Source organism: Mesocricetus auratus, unplaced genomic scaffold (assembly GCF_017639785.1).
Source record: "Mesocricetus auratus isolate SY011 unplaced genomic scaffold, BCM_Maur_2.0 Super-Scaffold_100007, whole genome shotgun sequence".
NCBI lineage: Eukaryota > Metazoa > Chordata > Mammalia > Rodentia > Cricetidae > Mesocricetus > Mesocricetus auratus.
This window is the reverse complement of record NW_024429191.1, coordinates 55,663,144-55,679,218: the sequence shown is the minus strand read 5'-3', so window position 1 is coordinate 55,679,218 and position 16,075 is coordinate 55,663,144. Positions and strand designations below refer to the sequence as shown.

General features: G+C 40.6%; 1 protein-coding gene across 3 annotated transcripts in view; it reads right to left on the bottom strand.

Annotated features, from left to right (window-relative positions):
* Ssh2 (slingshot protein phosphatase 2) overlaps nucleotides 1-11,735 on the bottom strand; it is a 262,347-nt gene extending 250,612 nt beyond the window's left edge. For 2 of the 3 annotated variants that reach the window (XM_040749172.1, XM_040749173.1), the window contains exon 1: nucleotides 11,420-11,734. In XM_040749172.1, the coding sequence (XP_040605106.1) occupies nucleotides 11,420-11,482 (63 nt within the window). In that variant the 5' untranslated portion in view covers nucleotides 11,483-11,734. Of the gene's footprint in view, nucleotides 1-11,419 lie in introns of all 3 variants that reach the window. The other variant, XM_040749174.1, reaches the window with a different exon arrangement.
* Between the last annotated feature and the right edge of the window lie 4,340 nt (nucleotides 11,736-16,075).

The following is a 16,075-nucleotide window of genomic DNA, read 5'->3' as shown; positions in this document are numbered from 1 at the left end:
TTCTTGCTGGTAACAAGAGTCCTAAAGTCTCTCATGTATGCCCAGCCTCTGGCATATTTCAGGTTGAGTAAAAGTTCTTATCAGCAATCATCTTTCCTTCTATTGTAAACTGTGTGCCTATTAGATCTAGATTGTTTTAGTAGATAAAAAATAAATAAATATGGGGCCAGTGAGATGGCTTAGGTGGTAAGACCCTTAGGGCCAAGCTTGCTACCTAGATTTCATCTTTGGAACCTATATGATGGAAGGAGAAAGCCAGCCTCCATAAATTGTCTTGTAACTCACAGGACAATGCACCTTTCTCCATAAATGAGTAAAAAAATAAATGCAAAAAGGATACAAACACTGAAAAATCTACAAGTCAGACACTGTTATAGTCTGCAGTTTGCAGGCATTTAGTGAAAGTACAGTGAAGTCCTAAGTTCCTGGAACCAGGAGTGACTGATATCTATTCATGCTGCATAAGAAGCAATGATACAGTGTAATTTTCAGACTTCACATAATCTAGAAGCTGCATCTTCTCACTTAAAACAGGGGAGAATGAGAAACCTGAGAGTATTTTTGAGTATCAAGACAGGATTTCTATTCCTATGGATTTCTCAGGCACTTGAGTCAATCTGGAATGTGTTCACATGTGTGTGTGCATGTGTGTGAGAGTACATATGGAAGCCAAAAGTTAATGTTCAGTGTCTTTCTCAATCACTTTCCACATTATTTTTTGAGACAATCTGGAGCACAAGGATTCAACTAAAGTGGCTGTCCAGCAAGCCCCTAGGACCAGCCTATCTCAGCCTTCCCAGCACTGTGACTGTAGGAACACACCATTGTACCAAACACCTCAGTCCCTAACATGAGCCTTTTTCTCCTTAAATAGCAACACAGATAAGACACTCACCATGGGGGGTGGGGGGTGGTGGTTAGACAGTAGTTCAGTGGTACAGTGTTTGCCTAGTAGATGTAAAGATACTGGGTATAATAAGTGCTCAATAAACAAATTATATTTATGATAAACAAAATGGATGATAAGGATGTTACTTAGGGCTGATGAGGGTACAGGGAAATTTTATACAGTGGTTGTAAACAAAGAGTCAACCTTCCTGGAAGACAATTTGGTAACAAGTGTCTAAATTGAAAGTAGTCATATCCAGTGGGCTTCTGGGATATCTTTCTATTCTTAAAAAATAATAGAATTCAAAATGAAAAAAAAATGCTAAGTATAATTATAGTCATGAATCCATTCATTGATTTCTGTGTCAGATGACCTGATGATATAAAAATAAGCAAATGAACTCAGACCCAGGCTTAAAAGTTAGGTAGATAAACAACCAAATAATAAAGTACAATAAACTGATAAGAGCCATCATGACATGATTAAGTACAGGGTGCTAGGGTGTGCATAGAAGGAACACCTACCATTGTCTGGGGGTGGAGTCAGGGAAGCTTCCCAGAAGTGACATTTAAGCTGAGACCTGAAGGATGAGTAGGAATTAGTTAGGTAAAGAGTGAAGGAAAAGTGTTCCAGGTAAAGCATGTGCCAAAGCCTAAAGGCCAAAGGGAGCACAACATGTGAGCTTAACTGTGAGCAGTGTGCAATGCAGGAAACGGGAGAGTCAAAGCTTAAGAGGCTAGCAGGACTGCCTCATTCAGGGTCTCACAGCCAAACTTCCAATATTTGACTTTATTCTAAAAGTAATAATGTGGTGATGTTTTGTTTATGAGCTAACAAATAAAGCTTGCCTGAAGATCAGAGTGTAAAGCTACCCACATTGGTTAGCCATTGAGGTCAGGCAGCGGTGATCCCAGAACTTGGGAGACAGAGGCAGACAGATCTTTGTTAGTTCAAGGCCACCTAGGGCTACAGAAAATTGATCCAGTCTAAAAGAGAAACAGAGCTCACACAAAGGTGATCCCAGCACTTGGAGTGACACATCTTTAAAGCCAGCACTAAGGAGGTGGAGACAGAAAAAGATATGGCTGGGCAGAGAGAGGAATATAAGGCAGGAGGAGACAGAAGCTCAGGGCAGTCTGAGAAGCAATCAGTCTGTAGCTGTCAGCCTGAAGCAGTCTGAGGATTCGTAGAGATGAATACAGTCTGAGGATTCCTAATGACAGGATTGTTCCTTCAGTCTGAGCATTGGTAAAGGTAAGAACTCTCTAGTGGCTGGCCACTCTGCTTCTCTGATCCTTCACCTTTCACCCTCTAATAGCTGATTCCAATTTTTATTAAGAATGAAGATAATTTGTGCTATATAATAAAACTGAGTTAAAAAGCAAATACTTTATACTAAATAGAACTAATCATTAATAGTCCTAATATAGCAAGAAGGTACACAAATTTAAAAGAATTAAGAAATGGTTAAAAAAACAGGAAATAAAGGATTGAAGTGCAGGTTGTATAATTCTGTAACTTCACTAAAAATCACTGAATTGTAAAGTTATTTAAGCAGACATATTTGAGGATTTGTAAATTATACCTCATATTTCATTTATTTATTTGGGTTTGGGGGGGAGGTGGGAGACAGACAGGGTCTCATGTAGTCCAGGCAAACCTAAAACTGGGATTACAGTCTTATGTCATGGTGCCTGATACTTTGTGGTGCTGCAAACTGAACCCAGGGCTCTGTGCAAACTAGGCAAGTCCTCTACCAATTGAGCTACAATCTCAAACCTAAATTTGTCTTTTTAAAAAGTTAATATAAATGCCTACTAAACATCTGAAAAATGCGTAACCTACCTAATAATAAAATACAAAATCAATCCAACTACTAGAGTAGATACTATTCCTTTCCCTCAAATCAGTAATTATTAAAATTGAAATGAGATTATTCAATGTTAATAAGGTCAGGAGAAATGAGCATTCTTAAATGATACTGGTTGAAATAAATGTTAATTGGAATAACCTTTTCACAAAGCATAAGTATGTAATAGCAGTCTGAAGAGTATTTATACCCTGTGTTCCAATAATTTCATGTCTTGAAATTTTAATAAATGTCCCATATGCATTCAAATATCTATGCACAATAATTCTCACTGCAATGTAATTTACTGTAGAGAAAAAGGACGGGGAAATCTAGATACCCACCAACAATAGTCAGAATGAGTCACAATATAATTTCTCAGTGTGGCCATTCTTGACAGGACAGTAATCTGTGATATAAACCAAACTTTAAAAATACTTAAGACAAGAGTATATAGACAGCAGCCTTTCAGCTTATACAATATAATGATGGAAGTGCCAGCACTGGAAACTAAATCAAAAAGTTCACAAATTTGAGGCCATCTGAAGTTCTTACACAAAAAGGGGAATACAATGATGACACCTGCTTTTGATTTTCTTCTCCATATTTTTGTGCATTTCCATATTTTATATAATGTCATGCACTATTTCTTGAGTGTGTGCAAGTTTGTAAGACTGTCTTCAAAGCCTTCAACAGTATCATTTTAAGTATTTATACTTCACAGAAATCTATTTTGAATTTGTCTGGGCTGTGTTTCCTCTGTTGAGGAAGGAAAGTGTGGCCATATCTGAATTTGTATATGTAACTCAATAATTATATCCTTTATCTAGCATTATTAAGACATAAGATATGCAGACCAACATGATAGCTCAGCTAGTAAAGATGCTGGCTGCCAAGTGTGGTGACTTGAATTCCATTCTCACAATTCACACGCTAGAAGGAGGGAACTGACTCTTCCTAAGTTGTTCTCTGACTTCCATGTATATGCTGTGGCACATGAGTGTACATATACATACCTACACACAACAAATAAGTGTTTAAATATTTTCAAAGAAATAAATTTAAGTCCCTATTGGGCCAAAAGTGAAAAGTAAGGGGGTTCACGAGCACAGGCTACAGAAGATAGGGGTGCTGAAATCCATCTTCATCCTACCACTCCACTCATGTTGGTGGAATGAGCATTGCATGTGTCATGAAGGAAAATGTAGATATTCAACAGGACTCTTGTCAGCCCCCACCTGAAATATAACCTTCAAGAACTAGCTAATCCCAACATGTCTCTTGTTTTGATATCTGGAACAGGGTCACATGTGCAGCCACAGCTAACTGCAAATCAGGCTTTGCAGCTGGGACACTCCAGTCCTGTCCCAGGATCTATAGGTGCTGCAGGCTATTCCCAGAAAGATGCAATGGTTCACTGCTTCTTTCAGAGGCAGCATGAAGAAGGAGTGATTGTAGGCAGCTACAGTACTAGCAAACACCAGTGGTCTACAGGGCAATAATATTCCTGAAGAACATCAGGTTAAAAATATCCCTATTTCAGCTCTGAAATTTTTCTAGTTATTCACTGCTTTCAATGACTGTCTCAGAATCCTTCAATTGCTTAGTTTGATGTAAACAAGAATCACTTGTTTTAAAGAAGGGTCATTGTAAGGTTGTAACTGAGTCATTTACCATTCTGGTGTTAGATAGTAAATTCCTTTTAAAAAAACTTTTAAAAAAGAGAAAATATGTTTGTGAATGAATTATCAATTCCCCAATCATATATTTTATTTTCCCTTAATGATGGTTTTACAATATTTACCATGCCATCTTTAAACTCACAATACTTCTCTCTTGACCTATTGAGTAGCAGAGATTACAAATGCACACCACCATGCAATGCTAAAGCATGCACATTAAACATTATAACTTTGGTGAAACTTGGATGGACAACTATCTAAAAATATACCACACTCAATCTTTATTGCTTATATCAAAGCCAAATAAGCCTTATTATGATGATTCAGGGTCATAATTATGAACTATGAATTGTAAGATTGTAGTAGGTTTGAGAAGGATACATTAAATACAAAGAAATACTAAATTCTCCCCCCCACCTACCTCTTTCTGAATGACTGTCTCCCGATGTAGCCCAGGCTGGTCAGGAACTAACTATTAATTCGAACTGCTCTCAAGCTCACTATTAACTTAAACTGAACTCACAATCTTCCTGCCACGGCCTCCTAAATGCTGGGTTTACAGATGTACAACACCCAGCTTGCGCTGCTCTAACCCCCACCACCTTTTGTCAGTTACTTGTTTCAGCTTCTCTTGCCATGAAATTACCATCTTTCATTTCCCAGCCTCCTTAGGGAATATATTCTTTCTCTCTCTCTCCTCTCTCTCTCTCTCTCTCTCTCTCTCTCTCTCTCTCTCTCTCTCTCTCTCTCTCTCTCTCTCTCTCTCTCTCTCTCTCCCCCCCTCTGTTTTGCAGTACCTGCAAGCTTACATTTCTACTTTGCTGTTGGTGATCTTCTAAGAGAAAGGAAATTAAATACCTAATTTATAAGAATTCTGTGTACATTAAGAGATAATGGGCTTCAAATAAGAGCATCACTTAAAACTGATTTGTACAGATTTAGATGATTCTGTTCTGGTCTGCCAAAATTACAGTATAAATGAACTACCAAAAGAGTGTGTACTTTTGATTATATCTCAAGTCTGATCCTTTACTCAATTAGCAATTTTATCCTGTGTCTCTTAATACAACATGAAAAGAGAGGTGGAGCAAGAACCAAGGAACTTAGGCTAGTTTATGTTCTTACACCACTTTTGTAACCTTTAGTACATTTTAACAATAATACTTGCCTTTTATGGGACTGCTCTAGAATTAAATTAGATCACAAAAACAGAAACTAAATTTCTGTGACCTGGTATTAATGTAAGTATTAACTCAAAAATATATTCTACCAGGTTAGAGGTTGTGGGGATTGGAAGATATTCTCATAGTACCACGTTTTGTTTACAGGAATATTGTAGAGTACAGTGGCTACAGTTAATAATGTATTGAAAATTGCTAAGCAACTTTAAATGTTTATCAGAAAATATGTGAGGTGATGAGTATATTAATTAGCTTCATTTTATCATTCCTTAATATATACATCAAGATATCATGCTATATACCACAAATATATATGTAATTTGTGTCAATAAATGTAAATTTTTCCTGGTAAGGATGAAAACAAAGGGAATTTTAATACACTATTGGTAGGAATACAAATTAGTATAGCTATAACACGAAGCAGTATGATAAGCTAAAAACAAAAACAAGAACAAAACACAGAACTGTCAGATACCCAGCAAAGGGAATGAAATCAGTATGAAAAAAACACCTGCACTGGCAAGTTTATTGTAGTACTGTTCATAACCACCACTATACAAAATCAACCCAGGTTTCATCAGAAGACAAGAAGGAAAAAAATACTGCATATATGCAATGAAATAGTATTTTACCTACAAAAAAGATAAAATTCTGTCATCAGCAGCAACATGGATAGAATTAGATGACATTATGCTGTGAAATAATTCAGACATAGAAAGAGCAATACTATATTTTCTGCAGTCCATGTAAAAGCTAAAAAGTTGATCTTATAGAAATTGAGAAACTAGTGCTTAACAAAGCCTGGGGAAGTGTCAGAAAGGGAAAAGGGGGGCACTGGTTAATAAGTACAAGTGTGCAACTGAAAAGGAGAAATACCTTTTAATATGCTATAGCAAAGCATAAGCAAAAGGATTGATAATAAATAATCACATATTTCAAAATAGCTGTTAAAGTGTTCCCAACACTAAGAAATGGCAAATGTCTAAGATGATAGATACAACCATTTGATCATTTACACAATGTAGACAAGTATCAAAATACCAAACTGTCTCACATAAAAAAAATGTACAATTACGGGGCTGGAGAGATGGCTCAACGGTTAAGAGTACTGGCTGCTCTTCCAAAGGACCTAGGACCTGGGTTCAATTCCTAGCACCCACGTGGCAGCTCACAACTGTCTGTATCTCCTGTTCCAGGGGATCCAACACCCTCACACAGACCTCACACAAACATATATGCAAGCAAAACATCAATGTACATTAAAAATACAAATAAATTTTTAAAAATGTACAATTACCATGTATCAATTGGAAATAAAATGGCAGTTTTTAAAAATAAATTACAAAAAGGAAAATCATATCAGAAAAAACGCAGAGAAGATTTTGTTGTTGTTGTTGTTGCTGCTGCTGAAGTTGAGCTGCTGAGCTGAGTCATGGGCTTACTCTTGGCCCAAGAATTCTTAAATCGCCCTTATTAAATAATAAACATTTGGCCTGTTGGTGGTGGCCCACACCTTTAATCCCAGAACCTGGGAGGCAAAGGCAGGCAGTTCTCTGTGAGTTTGAGACTAGCCTGGTCTGGAGAGCTAGTTATAGGACAGCTAGGGCTACACAAAGAAACTGTGTCTTGAAAAAGCAAAAAGGAAGGAAGGAAGCAGGAAGGGAGGGAGGGAGGGAGGGAGGGAGGGAGGGAGGGAGGGAGGGAGGGAGGGAAAGAGAGGAGGTGAAGGAGGGGAAGGAACATTTATTTTCTTTATTTTTAAATTTTTTAATTCATTTTTATGTGTATGGGTGTTTTGCCTCACATGTGTGCAGTGCCCCTAGAGACCAGAAGAGGGAGTCTGATCCCCTGGGACTGGAGTTCTAGTCAGTTGGAAACCACCTTGTGGGGGCTGAGAATCAAACCTAGGGTCTCTGTAAAAGCAGCCAATGCTCCTCTAACAGCTAAGCCATCTCTCCAGCCCCAGGGAACATTCATTTTCTAGGAAGAACAATATATTCCAAAAGTTGGTATCTCTGATTTCTCTATCCCTATACGCAGTCAGTCTTCCTCATAATCCCTGACATCCGTGTCTTCCATTAACACTCAAAAAATTCAGTTCAGGCCTCAACAATAGCCTTAACCAGCTCCAGTCTGGCCTCTCTTGTCTTTCCTAAAGTCCTTCTGGCCCAAAGCCCCTAGATCAATTTTCTTAAAACACTATTGTGATCACATTTGCTCAAAATTTGTGAGAACTTTCTATTACTTTTTCATTAATCCCAAATACTGGCTCAGCAGTCCCTGTACAGCCCTAGCTACCTCTCACTTTTATCTCTCATTGTCCAAATAAATCCTCACACTGACCTATTTAATCCTTTCAGTTAATGCCTTGTACTTTTCTGAATTCAAGTGTTGGAGCACATAGCTTTTCTCCACCTAGGATACCTTGCTCTTATCTTCAATCCTGGCCTATAAAAATCAAATTATATTTCAAAAACTAGTTTGAAAGACACCCACTGTGATATGCTTCTTCATTACCATCATTTCAACATTACTTTCAACGGTTAGCCACATCTGGATTTGAATTACAACTCCAGTCATGCACTGGCTGAGTGACACAGGGCACATTCCTTAAACATCCCTTGCCTCGATTTCTTCATCTATAACTCAGGGATAAAAAGCAAATTTCCTTTGGCACATTATAAGGAATAAATGAATTAAGTCATATATGTAAGTATTTAGCATGATGCCTGGCACAGATGAAAACCCAAGAGAAATAAGTTGTTAGTTTTCTAATTACTACTTCCTATTAATGAACTTGTATCAATCTGAACTTAGGCAATACTTATGACCATTGCAAACTGGCTCACATATATACAGTCCTCACATATTGTCCTCACTATCTCTATTCTCCCAGACCCCTGTTTGTCTTCTACTAGCCCTGTTACCCAAATTATATCATCTGATAGACAAGTGAATGTCTTCTATGACTTAGTACCTACAATGGTCACTCATACATATTAGGTGATTATATTAGGTTGCTTTTCTTGATTCTGCGACCAAATACCTGAAAAAAAGCAATTTAAGGAGGAAGCATTCATTCTGGGTCACAGTTTACACATACAGTCCATGGTAGGGAAGGGAGGACATGGTAACAGGAACTTGCCAACATGTGGGCAGATGAGGAAACAGAGAAAGGGGAATGCTGGAGCTCTGCTGGACTTTTCCTTCATATTTAGTCCAGCACCCACCCCATGGGATGGTGCAACTCACATCAGGATGGGTCTTTCCTCATCTGTTAAATTTCTCTGGATGCACTTCCACAGTAAAGCTGAAGACTAATCACTCCAGTGATCAAGTTCGTTTTATGCTTTATGAAAAAATACTGACAGTATTAAAATGCCCAGCATACTCAGTGAAAAAAATATTAGAGAATGCTTTATAGTAATTAAAAGATTAAATCTCCAGTCTCACAAAATGAAATCCTTTTTTGTTTATGGTTCTAACTTCCTTTTGCACTCTTCCTTACTTTGAAAACCAACCAAACTATTCATTCAGCAAGATATAAAACAGCAAAATATATGCAGGTCAGACAGTAGCCCAATATTGGAACACAAGGACCACAAGACAACTGAGCTGAGCACAGCTTTGGATGAAGTCAAATAGAAAGACAATTTAAAGGGAACGATAACTGGCTTGTCAGTCATGCTAACAATGCTGATTGTTACTCACACACACCAGTGCCAAGATTTCTTTACACACAGGGCCAAGTATAAACAACTGAGATCAGACCAGGGGATACAGAAATATCTACCATTAAGCCTAACAACTGAGTTTACCACTCAGTATTTACTACAATAAATACTACAGTGTTTACATGACCAAATTTAATTGCTTACACCAAAAATGACTATCAACATTCTTTAAGATTCTAAAGTATACCAAGTCTTGGCCAATGAAGCCATGTCAAATAGATGTGGCTTTACTATATATTAATCATTACAATTAGCATGACAATGACTTAATAAATGTTATTATAACATAAAATATTTTCAACAATGCCCAGGGAAAATAGCATTATTATACTGGGTTCTACTTCATATGTATGTATTTACTTATATGACTTAGTATCTATAATGGTCACTCTTGATTGCTTCCACAACCAAAACTAGGCCTGGTAACCACAAAAATCAGGAGTTATTACTGGAGTAAATTAAGATGGTCTAAGGATATGCTATGAATCTTGGAATATCTACCATAAAGCAAAAAAAAATCTACTCATGGAAAATACTACATTTCAACCCCTCTAATAATTGTCTCTAGCAGACCCTAAACTGTCTTATCTGCTCTGAAGCACAATCACAGAATTGTAACTTTGGAAAACTCTTTCTTGTCTCCCACTGCAGGAATCCCTTTTATCAGTTGTCTGGCAAAAGATCCTCAAATTCTGCTTGATATGTCTAGCAATGTGTGCTAACTATTTTGCAAAACAGTGCACTTTGTTTCTACAAAATTCTTCCTTAAACCAATGTAAAGTTGCCTCTCTCCAAACGTCTATCCAAAGATCTCAGTTTTGTTTCATGGAACAACACAAGGTAAATTAACTTCTGAAATAGAGTAATTTCTTGAATTAGGGTAGAGTTGTTGATTTAGTCACACAAAAACACACAGGAATACTCACAAAGGAAGAAACCACCAATATACGCAAGAAATTTTTGAAATTCAGGAAACCATACTGAAATCACAAGGCAACATGCTTTCAAGATACCAAACCTCACAGCTCAGTTAACAAATATTAACAACCCAACTTTCTTTTAGACAGTGGAAGGCCATAGTGTTCATTGAATGCCTCTTTGCATTAATTCTATAGGAAACAGCTTCTCCAATTGTTCATATTTTCATCTAGGTGCCTGTCTATTAAGACCTTTCTTACCACACTGCTGCAATACTCGTGTTAGCAGGTATTCTCAAAAATGTATCCTAAGAATAGAGCTGTAAAGGAGTCGGGGTGGGGATGGAGGCAAAGAGAAGTCCAAGGGGGCCGGGGAGAGCTGGCTGCTGGATATTTTCCTTTTGGAAACAGCCTTTAGCGACACAAGCATTTGAAGTAATGAACCATCCAAGCACAACCCAAGAGCAAGAACCATCATGAGCAATGAGGTAAGGCATAAGTGTCTGTAAGATGGAAATGAATTGGCACTGGTCATCGAGCAGCACCGGATGCTTTGGGACCTGACTGAGAAAGGTAAAAGTCCAAGAAGCAGAGGAGACCACTGCCATCTTTTAAGGAGGGGAAAAACCTAGGAGTAACTACCATTGAGCGGTCCAATGAAGCCTGAACCGTACGGAGCACAAGAGAGACGCCAGAGACTGGTGAAAGGCTCACATACGGAGAGACGGAAGAAGGATGCGCAGTGTAGTGACCTGGTCCCTAAAATGGTGTGAGTAAGGGATATGGGTGTGGGTCTGGGGTAACGTAGGTGCCCACCGTTCCCCTCCCTGCAACAGAGCAACAGAGGGTAAAAGAAGGGGGAGGGTGAAAAGCATGAATGACTCATAGCCGAAAGGAAGTGCTCAAGCCATGGGAAGCATGCTACGGGAGATTTCCGAGCCAGCGCGGTGAGGGGCTGGGTGCTCCGGGTGATGGGGGCCTAAACCCCAACATCTGGCAGTCGCGGCTGCTCGCCGGGAGGATGTGGGTGTGGGGGGTTCGCGGCAGCCGGAGTGCCAAGGCCTGGGAAGAGGCGCTGCGCGTGCGCAGTGGCGTTCGGCGGGACCCGCTGAGGCAAAGCGGAGCCGCAGTGACAGAAGCCAGGAGCTGCCGCCTGGAGGGACTCACCGAGGCGCAGGGGCTGGAGGTGGTGCTGGGGGTAGGCGACCGCTGGACCGTGACCAAAGCCATCTAGGCGCTGCTAGGTTGTTCCGGGCAGGGCATTCTCGTCCTGGGTGTAGGGGGCGGGAGGGTGACGGAGCCGGGATGGGGGGCAAAGGGTGAGGGATAGGGACGAGGGGGACGGGGAGGAAGAGGAGGCCGCGGGAATGGCCTCGGGCTCCGCACCCACCACCGGACTCTCGCCGACAGACGCGCCGAACGGGCGGCGGGCGGGCAGGCGGGCGGTTCGGCAGCTGCGGGGCACAATGAGCGCTCCCAGTGCGCAGGCGCCACCTGTCAGCAACCGCCTCTCCCCTCGGCGCGCGCCGCCGCGGCGGCGTAACCCTTGAGTTGCCGGAAGCGAGCCGACTGCGTGCGCCGCGCCTCGGGGCTGCCGCCCCCTCCCGGGTCAGCCCTCGAGGCCTGTCGCCTCCCGGTTTGTTCCCGCCGTGTCGCTGCCGAGTGGCGTGAGGCGAGCTGGGAAGCCATAGGGTTAAGGGGTCCTGAGCCCGGGGAGGGGAGGGGCGCTAGTCCCCAATCCTGAAAGACAACCATTTTATGAGGTGGGGCGCGCAGCCTAAGCAACCGTAGAGAAAACCTGAGGGGAAAATCCTGAGGTAAACACGTTTTCTCGTGGAAAAGAGCTCCGCTGTGCCAGGTGCTTTCTCTGGTCGAGACATCGAAGAGCAGCTCACAGCTTTGGCCTGGCCCTCTGAGGGCTCTTAATAAGCTTCTTCCCCACCCTCCTCATCATAAAGGGCTTCACGGTTAATGACGAGATTTTAATAAGAAAGATTTCTCCGTGGTAAACACTGGGAACTTCGTGATACCCTCGTGCTTCCTCTTCTGCCTGCCTGTCAGTCATTGTAACACAGAAAAGATGCTGAGGCTGGGCCACAGAGAGCTCGACCCTGGATTGGAAAGCTCCAACCTGCTCTTTGCCTCCCATTTGCTTCTACTGTGAAGAGCTCCACTAAACAAGGATTTGATCATAGAGCTTTCTTCTTTCCCCCCTAAATTTCATTATTTCAGAGATGTGAAAATGTAGACTTAAAATAGTTTAAAGGAATACATTTCTAAATGATAAGCTGTCGATATCAACCAAGAATGTAATGGGGGGAGGGATCAAGATTTAAAAAAAAAACCCAGTGCAAACCGTTGATATTTACATAGAGACAGTTGAGCGGTTGAGCTGGTAAATGCCACCGTCCATCTCAAAGCTGCAGAAAACACACTTAGGACTCTGCAGTTTCTAAAGCCCACCTCTTTCTGTTTGTCACTCAAACACTCTTGTATCTCATTGCTCCTTTTAAACTGACGGGGCTGTCTTGAGCTCTTTCTGCTTGCTGTGTGGTTAAGTGACACAAGAGCCCTCTACGTTGAGTCTTTGTTCTCTCCCTGGGGCCCTGTGGTTGAAATAATTAGCAGGGAGGTTCCATCAAGAATCACTGAGGGTCCCTGTACTGTACAGCCCTCTGTAGAGTGTACTGCAGAGAAACCAGCTGATAGGCTTTTGCCCCCTGGTGGTGATCAAGAGAGCCTATGAGACAAAATAATGATCTATGATTCACAAATGAAACGTTTTCCCCAGAGCTCCATAGTAAACAGGAAAGAGAAGGCAAGGTTCAGAGTAAGAACTTTGAACCAATACTTTGGAGACCAAACAGAAAACCATGTAGAGAACCAGGAACTCTACATAGCTGGAAGATGAATGATGTCAAATAAATGTGTTTATAAACCAAAGGAGAAGTATAGTCCAAATCAATAATTCTTAGTAGTTCATTCCCTTACTGACATATAGTTGAAAACTTGAACTATCTTCTTTTTTTATGGTTTTTCGAGACAGGGTTTCTCTGTATTGTTTTAGAGGCTGTCCTGGAACTCACTCTGTAGACCATGGTGGCCTCGAACTCACAGAGATCCGCCTGCCTCTGCCTCCCGAGTGCCGGGATTAAAGGCGTGCGCCACCAACGCCCGGCCGAACTATCTTCTTCTATGTAGTAATATAAAGAAATTCGTCTGAAAGAGACATTTAATTACAGCGAGAAAGCACCACTGTGAGCCAGACCTTGCTCCTCCTTCCAACTGTGTAAAACCTTATGCAAATGATGTGAATTTTTTGAGCTGTAGTTCCTTATTCTCTATGATGAAACCCAAACTCACAGTACTTGCATAATCAAATGAGATATATATGTAAATTAAAAGGCCTACATGCAATTAAGATAATTTTCTAGTCTCTGTAGTTTGTTCTGAGTTCAGAGAGGCCTTGTTGAGTGTATCCTATGTGCAGGAAGTTTCTTCAAACAAAAGAAAAATTGTGGGGAGCCGCCCCCACATTCTCCGTTACAAGATGGCGCCGACACCCGTTGTCAGTTGGAGTAAACAACCTTGGTGCGCACGTGCCTGCTACTTTTCTATCCCTTACTCTCTGCCTCTCCCATGGCGTCATATGGGCTGACAAGCAGGAGCCAGTCAAGAGATAACACGTCCAAGGCGGGGACTACTAAGCTATATAAGGGTTGGGCTTTTCGCTCCCCGGGTCTCTGCTCTGTAAGCTTATGCTCTCCCTCTCAAGACACATTAAAACTGTTCTACAAAAGGATCCTAAGTGTGCCGCGTCGTTCTTACTGGCGAGACGGTAGCGCGGGACATCTGGTGCCGAAACCCGGGATCGAACCAGGGACCTTTAGATTGAAAGATATGATTCATGCTTTTTCTAAGCTGTAAGTTAATGATCAACATACATATCATCTGCCTGCCTCTGCCTCCTGAGTCCTGGGATTAAAGGCCTGTGCCACCACTCCCTCCGAAGCTCCATTTTGAATTGGGCTGGATTATAGAGAAGAAATCTATTTTTTTTTTTTTTTGGTTTTTACGAGACAGGGTTTCTCTGTATTGTTTTGGAGGCTATCGGTCCAGCCTGGCCTCGAACTCACAGAGATCCGCCTGCCTCTGCCTCCCGAGTGCTGGGACTAAAGGCGTGTGCCACCACCGCCTGGCGAAGAAATCTATTTTGATGTTTCATTTTTACCTGTTCTTCTCTTGCATCCAGCTTCCTGCTGAGTCTTCTGGTGATCTAAGAGGTGGTGTCTACTATGAAAGTCCCCAAACTCCTGACTATACCAACTCAATTTGTTTCAGCTGGGGTGGGGGGGTGTTTGACACATTGTTTCCTGTGCCCAAACTGGTCTCAAACTTGCTATATAGCAGATATTAACCTTGAACTCCTGATCCTCTTGCCTCTACCTCACAAGTGCTAGAATTATAGGTATCCATCATCAAGTTTGGCAGTGGCAGCTTAATCTGAAAAAAGAAAAGCCAGGAATAGGATTCCCAACAGAGCCAAAAAGATTCAAGTCCCAGTTCTACTTACTATTCCTTCACTCTTCCCATTTGTAGTACCATAGGCCTGATTATGCCAGTGGAGTCCATCTCTCCATGAGTGAAATCATAGGGTACTTGAAATTCCTGAAGTCAACTGGTTCTTGAGCTTTGAAAGCTATTGACCTTTTCTACAAAAAAATACTTCTCCATATTTCACAAAGCCACTTCATTTCATGAAGGACCATTATTAAGAAGCAATAGTTCTCAGACTTTTTTCTTCACAACCTGACATCCATAGAAATAATATTTACATGACACACTGAGCATGTTAAAAAGATTTAAAGACATGGCATTTGGGGGGAAATTAATTTTATTTATATCATATACTTTGAAAACAACAGTAATAACAAAAGTACATATTGTGGTGCATATTGCTGCCTGTCATGACCCTTAAAATAGCCCAGATTGCTCTTGAACTCTCTTTGTAACTGACTCCTGCAACACCTGCCCACCTATCTTAGCCTTCCAAATGCTTCATTCCAGGCTTATGCCACCCTGGCTTAATGCTGTATTCTTTTAGTGAAAAAATAAAATGAATGTATAATATTAAGGATGTTAAATATTTAATCTGCATAAGTTTCTAAAAATCTTTAAAGTTTGATGAAGATCAGAAATGTTTTAGTATCCAGTTTTATGACTGAAATGACTGTTTCCTATGAAAAACTGTACTGATGATCTCTTCAAATTATTCATAGTCATTATTGGTAAACATTATTGGTAAGTTCATACATGTAGTTAATAAAATTTTTAAATAATTGTCACGTTTCAAAATTTACAAGTATGAAGTCTTATTTGTCTCTGGTAGCTCATTCTTACCTTTGTCCAACCAGAAGACATATGAAAATCTCTTGTGATAATATGACTGAATTAAAATCCATTTAACTTTATTACCAAGTATATATTGCAAAATAATTACAAATCTCTAATTTGCAGAGTATGCTGTGTTATTGGAACAATAATTACACAGCGAACTTAGACATAATAAAAAAGGCATCTCAAACATAAACAAGGGAAAAATAAATGTAGAATTCATATAAAAGAAAAGAAGTTGAGAGCTGAATCCATTTAAGAGTATCTGTCGTGCCCTCGGTCATACTTGAAGCTGTAAGTCCTTTTTCTTGGGTATATGACACATGTTGTCTTCTGGTGGCTCTAAAGCCCACTGGCCATGACACACAGCAATATACACCACGTCTAGCTTCTGAAAATGATGTCCTGGTGGTATAATACTCCTTAACT